The sequence below is a fragment of the Zootoca vivipara genome, chromosome 8, assembly GCF_963506605.1.
Source record: "Zootoca vivipara chromosome 8, rZooViv1.1, whole genome shotgun sequence".
Classification (NCBI taxonomy): Eukaryota; Metazoa; Chordata; class Lepidosauria; order Squamata; family Lacertidae; genus Zootoca; species Zootoca vivipara.
Window position 1 is genome coordinate 21,215,232 of NC_083283.1, and position 16,612 is coordinate 21,231,843.

Consider the following 16,612-nt stretch of genomic DNA (forward strand, 5'->3'; position numbering starts at 1 on the left):
TAACACTAAACCAATGCCATGTTTTAGCATTATATCCAAAAGAAACCACCATCTCTTAATCTTGTATATAAGAGAAACTAAAGCCCTGCTCTCTCTCTCTGTTATTTAAAGGTGCTCCATAGTGCTCCATGCAAGTAGTAATGAAATATTGTGTTCTGTCTCCATTTATTATTTACATTAGCTGCTTTTTTGTTATTTGTTCAACTATAGAGATAGTGACTCTGCATGTGATGTGTATATTTAAAATGAGCCAGAAAGAAAGGTAAGCTATTTGGCTCTTAGACAAGATCAGACTGACAAAGCATGTTGTGACTATCAGGAACCAAGAGTCCAAAGTCCTCATTTAGGAAAAGAAATATCTATATTTAGTTCTATATCACTCAAGAGGTTATTTTTAACACAATAAATTATTGGTTAACGGTTCATCATCCACAGCTAGGTGGACAAAATGATACAAGGAATGATTGAAGCCAAAACCATTATTTACATCCATTTCATTTAAGTTTATTTTTGGGCTCCTCAAACCTTTTGCTCATTCCTGCTTTTCTTTCCCCTTTTGATTCTTTTACCTTCCAGATCCTGAGCTTCTCTTTCTTATTTTTTCTATAATCTGCATTCCCTGTGTGAATAAGTGCTTCTTTATACCTTATAGAATCAGACGTTTAGAATAAATGAATACAACAACAATCTAACTTTCAACCTACTGATCACAGGCAGTACTAAATTCCAAGTTTACATTGTATATTATACCAAATTAAAGTCCCTCATGACGACAAGAAGAGAAATAGAATTGCAGAGTTGGAAGGGATCTCAAGGGCCATCTAATCCAATCCCCTATGATGCAGTAATCACAGCTAAAATCTTCATGACATCCAATCTCTGCTTTAAAACTTCCAAGGAAGGTGAGTCCACCACCTCATGGGAGTCTATTCCAGTGTCGAACAGCTCCTACTATCAGAAAGTTCTTCCTGATGTTTGGTCAGAATCCCATTTGTTGTAATTTGAATCTAGCCTCCAGAGCATGAGAAAACAATCTTACTCCGTATGTGACAGACCTTTAGATATTTGAAGATGGCTATCATTGTCTCAGTTTCTTCTTTACCAGGCTAAACATATCAAATTCCCTCAACCATTCCTCATAAGGCTTGGTTTCCACATCCTTGATTATATTTGAAACTCTCCTCTGCACATGTTCCAGCTTGTCAATATCCTTCTTAAAATGTGGTGCCCAGAACTGGACACAGTACCCCAGGTAGGGTCTGTCCAAAAATAGAGGGCTACTATTACTTCCCTTGACCGGGACATTATACTTCTGTTGATGTAGCCAAAAATAGCATAGGTTGTGTTTTTTTTGCTGCTACATCACACTGTTGTGACTCATTGTAACCTTGTGGTCTTCCCACAAGTACTACCAGCAATCCAGGTGTCCCCTATGTTACATTGGTGCAGCTTGTTATTTGTCCCTATTGAAATTCATTTTGTTAGTTTGGCTCAGTTCTCCAATCTGTTAAAGTAATCTTCAATCACAATTCTGTTCTCAGTAGCAACTGGCTGCCCCTCCCAGTTTGGTATCATCTGAGAATCTGATGAGCTTCCCCTTAATATCTTCATCCAAATCATTTATTGAAGAACAGGTACAGGACAGAACCCTGTGGCACCCTACTTGTAACTTTTTTCCAGGATGACATCTGTTCCACAATACTCTGAGATTACGGTACATCCAGAAGCTCCTTTAGTACCCTTGGGTGCAGGTCATCAGGCCCTGGAGATCTGAATCCATTTTAAATAGCTTGATGTTCCATGACCACCTCTGTTCCAATCTTGGGCTGCAGCTCCCTCCTCGCATTGTTTATTCTGTTATCACCAAGTTGGGCACTACTTTCATTTTGGCTAAAGACAGAGGCAAAGTAGATGTTGAGCAGTTATACCTTCTGTCTTTTAGGTGTTGAGCAGTTCTGCCTTCTGTCTTGTCACCCAATAGCATTTCTCCATCTTCTCCACACAAGGGACCTACTACTGGCTTGTTCTTCCTCTTACTTCAAACATATCCAAAGAAACCTATTATTATTATTATCTGAAGAAGTGTGCATGCACACGAAAGCTCATACCAAAATATAAACTTAGTTGGTCTTTAAGGTGCTACTGAAGGAATTTTTATTATTATTATTATTATCATCATCATCATCATCATCATCCTCCAGCCGGGGATCTGGGTAATTTCAGGGTTATCCAGCATGTGTAGGGGTTGGGCTAGCTCTGGAGAACATATGTTCAAGCAGATAGTCCGCCCCCCTCGATTGCCGCCACTGGAGGGGGAGGGCAATGATAGCCTCTTGGCGTATGGTCAATGCCTCCCCCTAGCCCCATTTACAGTATATTTTGATGCTGTGATGCTTCACCACGTGACCCCCAATGCACGCCGTCGGCTGCTTCCCGAGAATGAGTCTGCTTCTGCTGTGTGCACTGTAAGGTTACCTCCTCCTACCTGGCCAATCCCCCCGGCAACACCTCCCCAAGCTGGATTGGACAGGTAACTGTGTGGGCGGAGACCACCAGTATCCAGCCCGGGAAGGCAGCGCCGGCCTCCAAACTTCTAGGGCTGCCCCAGGGATCCCTTTTTATGTGAGGAACGGTCATTCTTCAATTTCTTATACATTCCCTGCTTAAATCTCAGCTCCTCTGTAAGCTCCTTTCAAAGCCACAATAGTTTTTTTAGGCTGGCTCTTATGCTGCCATCCTCTGGACCTCTTGTGTAGGAGGCACTTGAAAAAGGGCCTCAGGTGATCATCTTGGGATCATGGAACATAACTTTCTCACCCACCCCTTTCCCTCTGCAGTCTCCTAGGCTCATTGAAAAGTTAGGGAGTCCATTGTAAAGGCATAGGATATAATGTGAGGGGCTTCAGATGAAAGGGGGAGTTGGTTGAGCTCTCTCCGCCCCTCCACCCCATGTGAATGAAGGAGCAACTTCTAGTGCAATGTTATGCGTGTCCACTCAGAATTAAATCCCACTGAGTTTACAAGGCTTACTCCCAGGCGTATATACAATTGCAGCTTTAGAATCCAAGCCAATTAATTTAAGGTCCGTATAGTTAAAGCTATGGTTTTCCCAGTAGTGATATATGGAAGTGAGAGCTGGACCATAAAGAAGGCTGATCGTCGAAGAATTGATGCTTTTGAATTATGGTGCTGGAGGAGACTCTTGAGAGTCCCATGGACTGCAAGAAGATCAAACCTATCCATTCTGAAGGAAATCAGCCCCGAGTGCTCACTGGAAGGACAGATCATGAAGCTGAGGCTACAATACTTTGGCCACCTCATGAGAAGAGAAGAATCCTTGGAAAAGACTCTGATGTTGGGAAAGATTGAGGGCACTAGGAGAAGGGGACGACAGAGGACTAGATGGTTGGACAGTGTTCCCGAAGCTACAAACTTGAGTTTGACCAAACTGCGGGAGGCAGTGCAAGACAGGAGTGCCTGGCGTGCTATGGTCCAATGGGTCATGAAGAGTCGGACACGACTAAACAACAACAACAGGATGAATTGATAAAATTACTTGAGAGTCATACTCACTTCCAGCTATAATTATCACATTAGCACAAAGGTGGAATTTTACAACAGCATTTCCCCTTAAAACGATTAAGATTCAGAAGTACTCTGCAACTTTCAAGTCTTTCTGGTGTCTAGAACAAAGCAGTGTTTGTTTTGTACATGCTGAGTATAGAATCAGTACCTGCTGCTTGGCTACTGTAGCATGTAACTGAATTCAGAAAGGACAGCTGTAGCACTATAGAGAATGAAAAGGGTCCATCGCCAAAATATTTGTCCAGGAAAGGTTCATTTTGAGCATATTCTGGGTGCAATAATATCTATTCATGTTATTTCATATTCTAATGATTGGGACATTGTGACCTCTTGAATCATAAGTCAAACTGTTTAGGCAGTAGTCAATCTGCAAATGATGCAATTGTGATACGTCTTTGTATATTGCACTGCCAAAGTATATTTAGGATACGATATATTTCTCCCAACATAATTTTCAAAGCAACAAAAGTAGTTCTGACAGTACTCAGAAACAGATTTTTTAAATTCTCATTAATTTAAAACGACTAGACTTAGGATAAATTCATATATGCATTTTCATATGTGACATGTATAACCTGCATATGTGGAACATCACTTACAAGATGACAAAGCAAGTTTTGATGTTGTCCATCAAAACTTGCTTTGTCATCTGGTAAGTGATGGCGTGCTCTGATCCATGGGGGTCACGAAGAGTTGGACACAACTAAACGACTACACAACAACAAATTTTACATTACAAAAGATCCTGAACTTTTTTCCATCATTGTAATTCAGATTTTACGCTATGAGTAGCCAATGTGATATCCTCTAGATCAAGCATCCCCAAACTGCGGCCCTCCAGATGTTTTGGCCTACAAATCCCATGATCCCTAGCTAACAGGACCAGTGGTCAGGGATGATGGGAACTGCAGTCCAAAACATCTGGAGGGCCGAAGTTTGGGGATGCCTGCTCTAGATCCTGTTGGACTACAGCTTCCATCACCCACAGCCAGTATAGCCAACTGTTAGAGAATATAGATAGCCACCCCTGCCTGCACCCCTGAATTATGGTGCTGGAGGAGACTCTTGAGAGTCCCATGGACTGCAAGAAGATCAAACTATCAATTCTGAAGGAAATCAGCCCTGAGTGCTCACTGGAAGGACAGATCATGAAGCTGAGGCTCCAATACTTTGGCCACATCATGAGAAGAGAAGACTCCCTGGAAAAGACCCTGATGTTGGGAAAGATTGAGGGCACAAGGAGAAGGGGACGACAGAGGACGAGATGGTTGACAGTGCTCTGGAAGCTACCAACATGAGTTTGACCAAACTGCGGGAGGCAGTGCAAGACAGGAGTGCCTGGCGTGCTCTGGTCCATGGGGTCACGAAGAGTCGGACACGACTGAACGACTAAACAACAACAACCCTGCCTGCATCACACAGATCGGGTTATTCTTCTGCAAATTTGTAAGCCATGGTCAGTTTCAAGTTATCAGAATATAGCCTTCCATTCTCCTATTCATAATAATATTTATATACCACCCTCTCATAAAAAGTATCAAAGCACTGTAGCAATATAATAAGAAAATCATTAAAAGCAGTGTGGAGCAATTATTCAAAAATTTAAACTGCATAGGCTTGTCATCATTAAAAAAGTCTTTAGAGACACCCAAAAATCAAAAGCAAGGATGCCTGTCAAATCTCTGCTGGGAGATTGTTTCACAGACTAGCGACACTAAATGCCATGAAGCTCACTGGGTGACCTTGGGCCAGGGACTGCCTCTCAACCTAACCTACCTCACAGGGTTGTTGTGGGAATTGAATGAGGAGGAGCTGAAGTGGCTTAAAATCAGACTTTAATAATCTGGATAATTAGATAATAATTACTTGAATACACATTGCCTGTACAATTGGTTGATCCATTATCTAAATGTACTGGTTTATAAATTAAGGTTTTACTGATGCTGACCTTCCAGTCTAAAATAACCTCAATCCACTTTCCCATGTGAATCTCAGAGTGATCACTTGCTGACCTCTGTAACAAAGTAGAACCAAGCTGTAATTGTTCACAACTGTGTCTGTACAAAGGCATATTGAGATTTGTACCCAAGAGTAGTAGGAAGGTCTTAAGCAAACATTATTGGTTTCTCCCCACAACAGTTCTGTGCATAGCTGTCAAGTTCTCCCTTTTTTAAGGGAAATTCCCTTATGCTGAATAGGCTTCCTCGTGAGAAAGGGGGAAACTTGACAGCTATGGTTCTGTGGTCTCAGTCTCCCTACAATAGTTGAGCCAAAGCACTTAGAATTATACCCTTGACAGCTCCGCAGTTTCTCTTGTAAAAATGAAGAGCCCACAAGATTCCACCTTCTGTACATATTTAAGAAAAATATTAGCTATGAATAGTATTGTGCTATCACCCTTTAACAATGAATTCAGCGGCCAGACACCATGTTGTGTGTCTCAAGACAACGAATATAATTAAGGAGCACTTGTAGCCAATCAGTATTTGACCTGCCAATTTAAAATGGAGCAAAGGACAATGAGCAAAGAAGCAGTTCAATCTGGTAGGTTCTAGTAAGAAAGCTTGATTTGCTTACATTTTTCAAGAATTCTATTTCATGACAATCACAGCTAAAAAGGAACAAAAAATTTATCTAAAGCCACAATCCTAACCCCATTTATTCCAATGAATTCAATGGGACTTAAGTCAAAGTAAACATGGTTAGAATTGCGCTAATAGCCAATCCAGATTTGAAAGGCTAGAGTTTGTTATTTTAAAGATAAAGTATCTAATTTAATCAAAGCTAAAGGTACAGTCAGCATTTTTTATAAACTAGATGTAGAGCATGAGATTGTTCATATAGCCTACAGATGCCTATTAAAGTCCAGAAAATTCAAATGACCATTCTTAAAGTTAAATTCTTTACATGTCTAGTCAAAAGTCCCACTGCGTTCAATGGGGCATACTCCCAAGTAAGTGGATACAGAATTTCAACACTATTGTGCCATCAACTTAGTAGCAAATAAATAGAACTGACCACAATGGGACTCATTTCTGAGTAAACATGCATAGGATTCTGCTGCAAGTCATTATATCAGCATAGGTAAGTTTGTAAATGAGCTGGAAACAGTAGTAAAGTTCAAGAAACGAGAAAATTCACTAGGCTGTTCAACTTGTATGATTCCTAGACACGTATACCAATATTTTAATAGGGCTTAGAGGTATTTTCCCTCAGTGTGGAATATATTAATTTAAGAAGAAGACCACTAAGAAAGCAGAACATCCATAAACTACAGTTTGAGGAAAAAGTAATTTAAATTGTACCCAACTAAAATATGCAATTAGCAGTCCCCCTTGAGCAGTTAATGTATTTCTGATTTAGGCCTCAGATGTATAAAATCCATTCTCTCAGCACATACACAGATGTAGAAAGAGAGATGAATCTCTGACATTTTGAACTAGTGAAAATTCCAATTTTTATGCATCTTTTATCTAATTTATGCTGCAGAATTAACGGCCTAACTTTGGGTCTTTTTCATTCCACAAAGGCAAAATGGAGCCCTTCCTAATTTACAGGAAAGTGTATGCTCACTTACAGAATCATCCCAATATAAATGGTAAGGAAATAATAATGCAGACCTTGCATACTTCTGAAAATAAATGCTTCTTTATATTCTGCTTAGATGAAACAACTTATTAAAAATGAAAAAATGAAAAGATATTATGACTCATAAACATATGACAACTCCTATTTTGAAGTATAATGAGCCAATTCCTTACCTGTCTGCTGTGTCACCTGCTACCTTCCCTCCTGAGCCGTTTATGGAGTCTTGCCTTGTGAGCCCTTGAGATCTACCTCGTTCCAACCCTGATATGGATTGCTCTTGCAGCTTTGCTTTTTTCTCCTGAGGTGCTTCTTCGTTACGCAGCCCTCTAAAAACTTCTTGATCAGGCTTCTGTGGTGTATTTGTTCCACTATTATAAAACCAGGCTCCAGATTTTGTGAGGATTTCTTGTTGTTTTCGGCACGAGTTACATACCCACATTACCTATATATAAAGTAATAGAGGAAAAGTGTATTAGTTTCCCAGAAGGCGGAAAACAAAGGCTATTTCACACCAAATTTGTGCCAAATACAGGCCTAGTTATCCATAAAAGGTAAAGGGACCCCTGACCATTAGGTCCAGTCGTGACCGACTCTGGGGTTGCGCGCTCATCTCGCATTATTGGCCGAGGGAGCCGGCGTATAGCTTCCAGGTCATGTGGCCAGCATGACAAAGCCGCTTCTGGCAAACCAGAGCAGCACATGGAAACGCCGTTTACCTTCCCGCTGTAGCGGTTCCTATTTATCTACTTGCATTTTGACGTGCTTTCGAACTGCTAGGTTGGCAAACAGCCTCTTAAACACCACTTTATCATAATAGCCATTTGTTTAATCATATTTTAGATCACACACAGGTGCTTCTTAGTCCATCAATAAAACCACAACCACAAATGAACAACCACACCCTAGGCCAAACCCAACCTCTCAACTCCAAAGGAACACAAGCAAACAGCAGAGAACCAGCACAAGCAACACTGACAAAAAAACCCACAATAAATTTAAAAAATCCTTCTAGTAGCACCTTAGAGACCAACTAAGTTTGTCATAGGTATGGGCTTTTGTGTGCACCAGACCCTTATGTATAGTCAGAGGGTGGGGAGGGGTATTACTCAGAAGGGTGGTGCGAATGGGTGATTGTAACAAAAACAAACAAACCCACATATACCAAGTAGAATAGAAACATCGCCACCCCACCCCCACCTCCACCCATCTTTCCCCCATCTACCTCTCCCCCCTTCCCCCCCAATGCCTCAACAAATGAAACTGATTTGTAAAAATGTTATGAGAGACATTGCACATATTTCTGTAAATCAAGAAAATATTTAATAAAAAACAAAAACAAAATAAAATAAAATAACAAATGTTTTTACAACAGGGCAATCCCATGCATGCTCACTAAATAGAAACATGCTATTTTCTATTTCCTTCTCAGAACTGGCCCTCTGCCTAACCTTAATGGCTCACGACATAGTATCCCACTGATCAGACAAGCAGCAGGCCTGGGGTAGGCGGGGCTCCAGTGCCCTTTTCATCGCTCTCAGCTGTTCCTCAATTAGCTGAGCAGCACAAGGGGAAATGTAGGCCACTAGTAAGCTTTGGAAAAAACTTAATAGCAGCATGGAGCCAATTGTCATGGGAATCACAGGGGAGAGAAGCTTTAGCCAGCTGATGAAGAGCTAACCAGCAACAGGGAAAGGGTTGGGAAATATAGAGTGTGAAGTGAATGTTTACTCTCTCTCTCACACACACACACACACACACACTCCACAGAGAGATGGTGGACTCTCCTTTCTTGGATATTTTTAAGCAGAGGATGGGTGGCCTTCTGTCATGTATGAGCTAGTTGAGATTTCTGCATTGCTGGGTCCCTGAGGGTCCCTTCCAACTCTATAATTCTATGATTCAACACACACACAATGGGAAGGGGAAATTCTAACCAGCAAAGTCGGAAGGAAATGAAACGCCAAAAGTATTTATGGTCACTCTTAATAACCTAATCATCACAGTATATACTTTCTGCATTTCATTTCCTTCTGACACTTTGTAATTCCACCCTCGACTGTGTCTGTGTGTGTCTGAGTTACACACCTGTAACTCAAAGTAATACTTCTGATGAAACTGATAGACTGTAGTCTATGAAAGTTTATACTATAATAAAGTTGTTAGGGTGTTTCCAGGTTGGAATGGAATATCACAAATGGGTCATTGACAACAGTTTCTTTTCTTTTATCGGATTTTAAGCAGAAAGGGTTAATCTGAATTAACGGGGGTGGGGTGGGGAAATAATACAACCTGGCATTTTGATGCCAAAAACATTGTGTGGACACTGAAGCCAATAGGAGAACATTTCAATCTCCCAGGACATTCAATACAGGATCTCAAAGCAGCTGTCTTATTACAAAAGAATTTCAGAAATAGACTTGAAAGAAAAGTTGCTGAATTACAACTTATTACTAAAACTGAAAACTATGGACAGACCTGGTCTGAATAGAAATATTGAATTCTTGTGTCATTACATATGCTAAAACTATTTTTGGTCATCTGCATACTATCACTTGCTTTTTCCTGTAGGACTAATTGCAGTCGTTAACAGTCGTCAACAGGTTTACCATACCCATTGAGTCAATCACCCTTCTCCTACTACGATACCCTTCTGAGAAATCCCCCATCCCACCCTCCCACTATATATAAGGGTCTGGTGACTTCTGTTTCAGTGTATCTGAAAAAGTGTGCATGCACACAAAAGCTTATACCAAGAACAAACTTAGTTGGTCTCTAAGGTGCTACAACTAGCATATTAAAAATATAGTGTATCCAAACAGGAACTGAAATTTAACTTGTCATTCATCACTGTTTGCTATGCAACATGCTTACTCCACCTCCCATGTTTTGCCCATGAGACCTTATGTATTTCCTCACACTGATGTGTATGGTCTGTTAATCACTTTAGCTACTACTACAGTATATGCTTAAATTAGTTTATTTCACTTTTTAAAGACTGTTTTACAGCATGTAATGTTTAAAATATTTTAATTTCTTTTTTCTAACACTTCTCTGATTGCCACAAGAACACATATGCTTTAATCCCCTTTTTGTTGCTCTGTATTTTCTTCCAGTGCTTTGAGGCCTAGTGAAGAGGAACAGAACCAATGCATACCACACGTATGCAAAAACAAAACTGAAACCTTTTTCTTTTCTGGTGACAACAGCACCTCCTAAAGGAATAAATGTATCTTGTTCTTACATTGGAGAGCTCAGTTTGTAACCTATGACTTGCTTATCCTCACAGAAATTAGAATAATCTGATACCATACATATTTTTTTAAAGGATTTATAAAATATTTGAACCCTTATCTTAAATATTTTATTCAGCATGTTAAAATAAAACATTCCATAATTTATTTTTTTCCAATTTTTCGGGGAAAAACAAAAAAGGCTTTAGGAAAAAAATGGGAAGAAGTCCCACTGTCCCACTGTTGTCATCTGCTTTTTTAAATATGAAGTTGTTTTAAATAAGGTAGATAAGCAATTGTATGCTGGAGCTACACAGCATACAAAGAACCAGGGAACTAAAGAACACCTGGTGATTCATGGAGGACAATCTTACTTAGCCATGAGCGATTGCCAAAGAATAATAAGATTATAGATCCATTTGAAGCCTAGCTTCAACTTGACTTCAGGTTCAACTGTTTAGTTGGCATCCATCTCTCTCTCTCGAGACAATGGAAGAGTGTGCCATTGGGGGTAAAAGCAAACCGCTGGAGAGTTGCAGTGCCTACTGAGATTGTAGAGACCTCGAAGAGACAGTGGGGCAGATGAAAGCATCCAGTTTTGCTGTTACAAATGCACCATGGCGTTTCTTCTCCCTGCACTTCTCTCAGTGGTCATTTCTTTTCTGGTCACTGCTTTGGACCCACAATCTGACTGTGTCTCCAGGCACTGTGGTCACCTGCAAGGGATTCCCATACAGCAGGGTTAATGTTGCCAACCTTCATGTCACGTTAGCAGACATCTTTATAAAACATAGTTGGTCTGCCAATCCTTGGGAATCCTGCCATTTTCCATTTTGTGCAAACATGCTGGGAATGTGGGCTTGGGAGAACACATATTTGTTTGGAATTCTGTCCTGCCATGTGATGCCGCAAATCTTCCTGATGCAGCGCACGATTCACGTCCACAATTCACTTCCATAAAGCAGCATGGTCAACATGCAAGCCTGGTAGACCTTCATCTTGGTATTGATAGTTAGCATCACATTCTCCCATACCTTTTGGGAGAGGTGAGCCATTGCCATAGCTGCCTTACCAATACACTTAGCGTCAACAAAAAGGTTGCTAGTTATGGTGGAAGCCAGGTAGAAAAAACTGTCCATCATTTCAAGCTTGTGGTAACCACTGCTGATGTGTGGAGTGCTGATGACATTCTGACACAGGATGCTGGTCTTCATTGGGCTGGTGGTAAGGCCGGACTCCCTGCAGGCTTGGGTAAAATGAGTCAATGTAGAGCTTTCTTCTGAGTGCACTGTCAAGGCTGTGTCATCTGCAAACAACGTTTCTTGGATAAGGACCTGCAGCACTTTTGTAGCAGGTAGAACAGACCCCGTCGGTCCTCGAATGAAAGTACATACTGTCTTCAGTCAAACTGGAGGCATATGAGAGCAAAGGCAGAAGAATATGCCAAAGAGAGTTGGGGTGAGAACACAGCCCTATTTCAAAGTGCTCTTTATCTAGAAGGTGTCTGAGAATGATACTTACTTTCAGAGTCAGACACCTATGTGGGATGGCACACCCCATGCACCACAAGCCAGCATGGGACATGGAGGCAAGGTGTTTTCCCAGGCTGCTGCAACTGGCCTCTCGCCAGCCTGGGAAGTGGGTGCAAGCCTGCCCAACATTTGGCCAATCATGGCTGGGCAGGCTACAGGACTCCGCCCAGGGGCAAGCAGGAATGAGGCGAAAGGCTTCACTCTGGTCCACTGCTAGGATATATAAACCCAGGCTTCTTCCACCACCTTGTACGGCGGTAAATTAACTTGTGAAGATTTTTTTGTGAAAGGAAGTCTATATATAGTATAAAGAAATAAATGAATGGATAAAACACACAAAATTGTATGGAAAGAAAATTGTTGTTGTTCATGTTATACATTTGCCACCTTAAATTTAATTATGTTATAACTTTTTGTATTAAAGCCAAAAAACTGATTAAGTTATAGTGCATATATAAATTTTAAAGAACCTATAATATGGTCTGTTTTAAAAAGCAAACACCTCCTGCATGCATACATTTTGAAGCATTAAAATGTTATAGTAAAGAGAGGAAGCTATTCATGGCACAGGCTGGAGCACCACCTTGTGCCCAGTACTGGTATTGCTTTATTCCTGGAGAATGCTGAAAGCAGGTTTCAATTCTTCCTTCACGGCACACTTCCACAGCCTTCTCTTGCGGTGTTGGGAACAAGGATCCATGACACAAGACATGTGTGACTCCAGCATTGTGACCTTCTACAAGAACAAAGGTGACCACCAAGACTGCAACAACAACATGGGGATCTCCCTGCTGAGTACTGTGGGGAAAGCCTTTGCCAGTGTAGTTTTCAACAGATTATAGTCACTTGCTGACAGGGTTTCGAGTCACAATGCAGCTCTAGAACTCAGAGGAGAGGTCAACAGTCAACATGATTTTCTCACTGCACCAGCTGCAGGAAAAATGTTGAGAGGAGAGACACCCCTTGTTCATTGCCTTCATAGACATGATGAAGGCCTTTGACCTCGTCAGCTGAAAAGGATTATTTACAATGCTCAACAAGATAGGGTGTCCACCTAAGCTTCACAAGGTGATTGTGTCCTTCCACAAGAACATGTGCGACACTATCTAATATGATGGCTAATCCTCAGACACCTTCCCTATAAAGAGCGGTGTGGAAAGGGGCTGTGTTCTTGCTCCAACCCTCTTTGGCATGTTTTCCCCCCTATTGCTCTCATATGCTTTCAGCTCAACTGAAAAATGTGTGGACATCCATACAAGGAGCGACAGGAGTCTGTTCAACCTGATATATCACTGTGCCAAGACAAAAGTCCAAAGTCCAATGGGTCCTTATCCAAGAGATGTTGTTTGCAGATGACACAGCCTTGACAGTGCACTCTGAGGAAGTTCTACAGAGACTCACTGACCATTTTACCCAAGCCTGCACTGAGTTTGGCCTTACTATCAGTATGACAAAGACCAACATCAGGTCAGGACGGTGCACATACCCCACACACTTGAGGTGGTAGGCAATTTTTTCTCACGAGGGAGGCTATTCAGCATAAGGGAATTTCCCTTTAAAAAAGGGAGAACTTGGCAGCTATGTTCCCAGTAATCAAGGCAGCCCAAACTCATAAGGCAGTGGTTGCTGGTGCCCATTTCCAGTAATCAAGGCAGCCCAAACTCAAAGTTATTTTTATAATGATGAGGATGACATTGGGCCCTCATTATTAATTATTATTTACATCAGGCACTGATTATGATTTATGGTACACTGGGGCCCTGATTAATTTTCTATGGCATTTTGGGGCATTGATTATTGGGCATAACAAATTTTGCTATAGGGCCCTCTGATTTCTAATTACGTCCCTGTTTTGTGGCTCCCAGTTTATTTTTTTTCTTCGGAAACGGGTCCAAGTGGCTCTTTTTGTCTTAAAGGTTGCAGACCCCTGACCAATACCAATATGAAGGTCTACCACGCTTGCATGTTGAGTATGCTGAAAGTGAGTTGTAAATTACAACCCAAGGAAGCAACACTACATGCACTGCATCAGGAGGATTTTAGGTATCACATGGCAGGACAGAATTCCAAAGCCCACATTCCATCATGTTTGCACTCCTGGCTCAGTGACGTCTACACTGGCTTGGTCACGTCCACATATAAGATGGCAGGATCCCCAAGGATGTGCTCTATGGCTTCTGGCACCAGGCTAATTGGTAGACCAACTCTGTTACAAAGATGTCTGCAAACATGAAGGCTGGCAACAGGGGCGTACACAGTGGGAATGTGGGTGGGGCTACATGGCCTGCGCTTTTCAGCTGTTCTGAGGAAGCGGCCCCAGGCTCCCGCTCCCCGCGCGGCACTCCAAAGACGTGCGGGGAGCGCGAGCCTGTGGCTGCCTCCTCCGCGCCTCCCAGCTGTTCCGAGGAGGCGCCCCTGCGCGAAGCTCCAGAGGCGCACGGGGAGCATAAGCCTGGGGCCGCCACGCTGTGCCCCTCAGCCTTTTGCTTCTGGGGGGGGCAACTGCCCCCCTGCCTACGCCCATGGCTGGCAACATTAACCTTGCGACTTGGGGTTCCCTTGCAGATGACCGCAGTGCCTGGAGACAGGCTGTCAAGTCGTGTATCTATAGCAGTGACCAGAGAAGAAATCACCACTGGGAGGAGCGCAGAGAGAGAAAATGCCATGGTGCATCTGCAACAGCACAACTGAATGCCTTCATCTGCCCCAGCTGCACTCAAACATGCCTCTCCCACATCAGTCTCTACAGTCACAGCAGACGCTGCAACCTTCCAACAACTTGACCTCACCCCCAAAGTGCACTCCTCCATTATCTCCCAAGACAGACAGATGCCAGCAATGTCTGGCATTATTTTTTAAATTTAAAAAGCCACTCATTTATTAATTTTAATATGCAATTTTCCATAAATACATTTGTTAAATTTTCTTTTCAGTGGACACAAGATGGAAGCAAAGCTCCATCACTACTTTAAATTCACTTGGAGGATCTCAGTAAAGATGCAGGCAAGACTTAAGTTAAAATCAAGGAACAAGTAGATTGTACAGTATAGATGTACAGTATACTGTATTCAAATATTATATGTTGGAGATTATGGGCAGGATTCACCTAATGAGCACTGTCAGCAGAAGCTCTGAGGAAGGATTTCTGCTTATACAATACTTTCCCATTTCTCTCCCTGCTGTGCCCCCTGCAGCCCCCCAAAATAGCTCTGGGGTAGCCAGGAGAACCCACAGAACAGTGTGCTGGGGAAGAAAGGGGATTGTTCTGTCTGACAAGCTGAAATGGAAAAATTGGAAGAGTGTGACATTGAATTACACCCTATATATTGGTGATGAGGTCTAAAATTATACATACATGATTTTTTAAAAAATGATCTGTAGAAATAATCCTTAACACAAATAAAGATCTTCACTGATAAACTAGTGCACATGGGAGGAGAGAAGGCTTATGTAGCCATGGATGGTTGTCTGAATGTAGTTAGAATGTTGAATTTAATGGACCTTTGATCTCATTCAGGAAGGCAACTTATAGGTCATTATGAAGAGTATCCAGTGATAACTACAGTTTATGCTCTATTACTATTTTACTCCAAAGAACAAAGGGAGGGATTATGGGGGTGACTACACTATATGTCAGGCAGCAATGTTTCCAAATACAATAATGACCTTTGCAAATGATAACAGGATACAAAGAAACATTATTCTAGTTACAGGTAGGTAGCCGTGTTGGTCTGAGTCGAAGCAAAATAAAAAAATTCCTTCAGTAGCACCTTAAAGACCAACTAAGTTTATATTTTGGTATGAGCTTTCGTGTGCATGCACACTTCTTCAGATACACCTGAAGAAGTGTGCATGCACACGAAAGCTCATACCAAAATATAAACTTAGTTGGTCTTTAAGGTGCTACTGAAGGAATTTTTTTATTTTGCAAGAAACATTATGTGATCTTTAAAATTCTCTGTTCACCTTTCCAAGATCAAAGCGGTTAACCAAAGGTTGCAGGTTCTAATCAGATTATTCAAATATTAAATGATTCAACTATCCAGTGAAGTAATGGAAGGGCTACACTCCCCTTTAAGTATCAAATGTGCACATTAAGATACTATTAGATTTGACTTTGGATACCCAGATAGCCTCTAAGTAATAAAGCAGGCATCCCCAAACTTCGAACCTCCAGATGTTTTAGACTACAATTCCCATCATCCCTGACCACTGGTCCTGTTAGCTAGGGGTCATGGGAATTGTAGGCCAAAACATCTGGAGGGCCGCAGTTTGGGGATGCCTGGAATAAAGCATCCAGGTTGAATTATTGTAATGCACTGCATGTGGGACTGCCCTTGTAGATCATTTGGAAACTGGCTGCAGTTCAAGCCACAGGTCTTCACTCTATATTAGAGGGGCGGGCTGAGCCCGCCCCCTGGTGGCCCGCCTCCATGCCCGCTCACAATTTGCTAATTGTGCAAGTGGGTGGGATCCATTTCCCAGGCAGCAAGCTCAGCCCAGAAGCTTCCTTTGCTGCCTAGGAAACAGTCCCATCCCTGGGGCTTCCCTGTCAGATCTCCATGGGCGGAGGAAATGACGGCCCACAACCAGGAAGGGTGAACGGACTTCTCCAACAGGCTGTGTACTGTCCTGGACCACATGCTGTGTCTAAAACACAGCATGAACAGAGAAGAA

General features: G+C 42.0%; 1 protein-coding gene across 10 annotated transcripts in view; it reads right to left on the reverse strand.

The window, feature by feature from the left end:
* The window catches only part of RIMS2 (regulating synaptic membrane exocytosis 2), a 363,820-nt gene that overhangs the window by 265,450 nt on the left and 81,758 nt on the right, over nucleotides 1–16,612 (reverse strand). For all 10 annotated transcript variants that reach the window (XM_035125850.2, XM_035125835.2, XM_035125834.2 and 7 more), the window contains exon 5: nucleotides 7,347–7,615. In XM_035125850.2, the coding sequence (XP_034981741.1) occupies nucleotides 7,347–7,615 (269 nt within the window). The remainder of the gene's footprint in view (nucleotides 1–7,346; nucleotides 7,616–16,612) is intronic.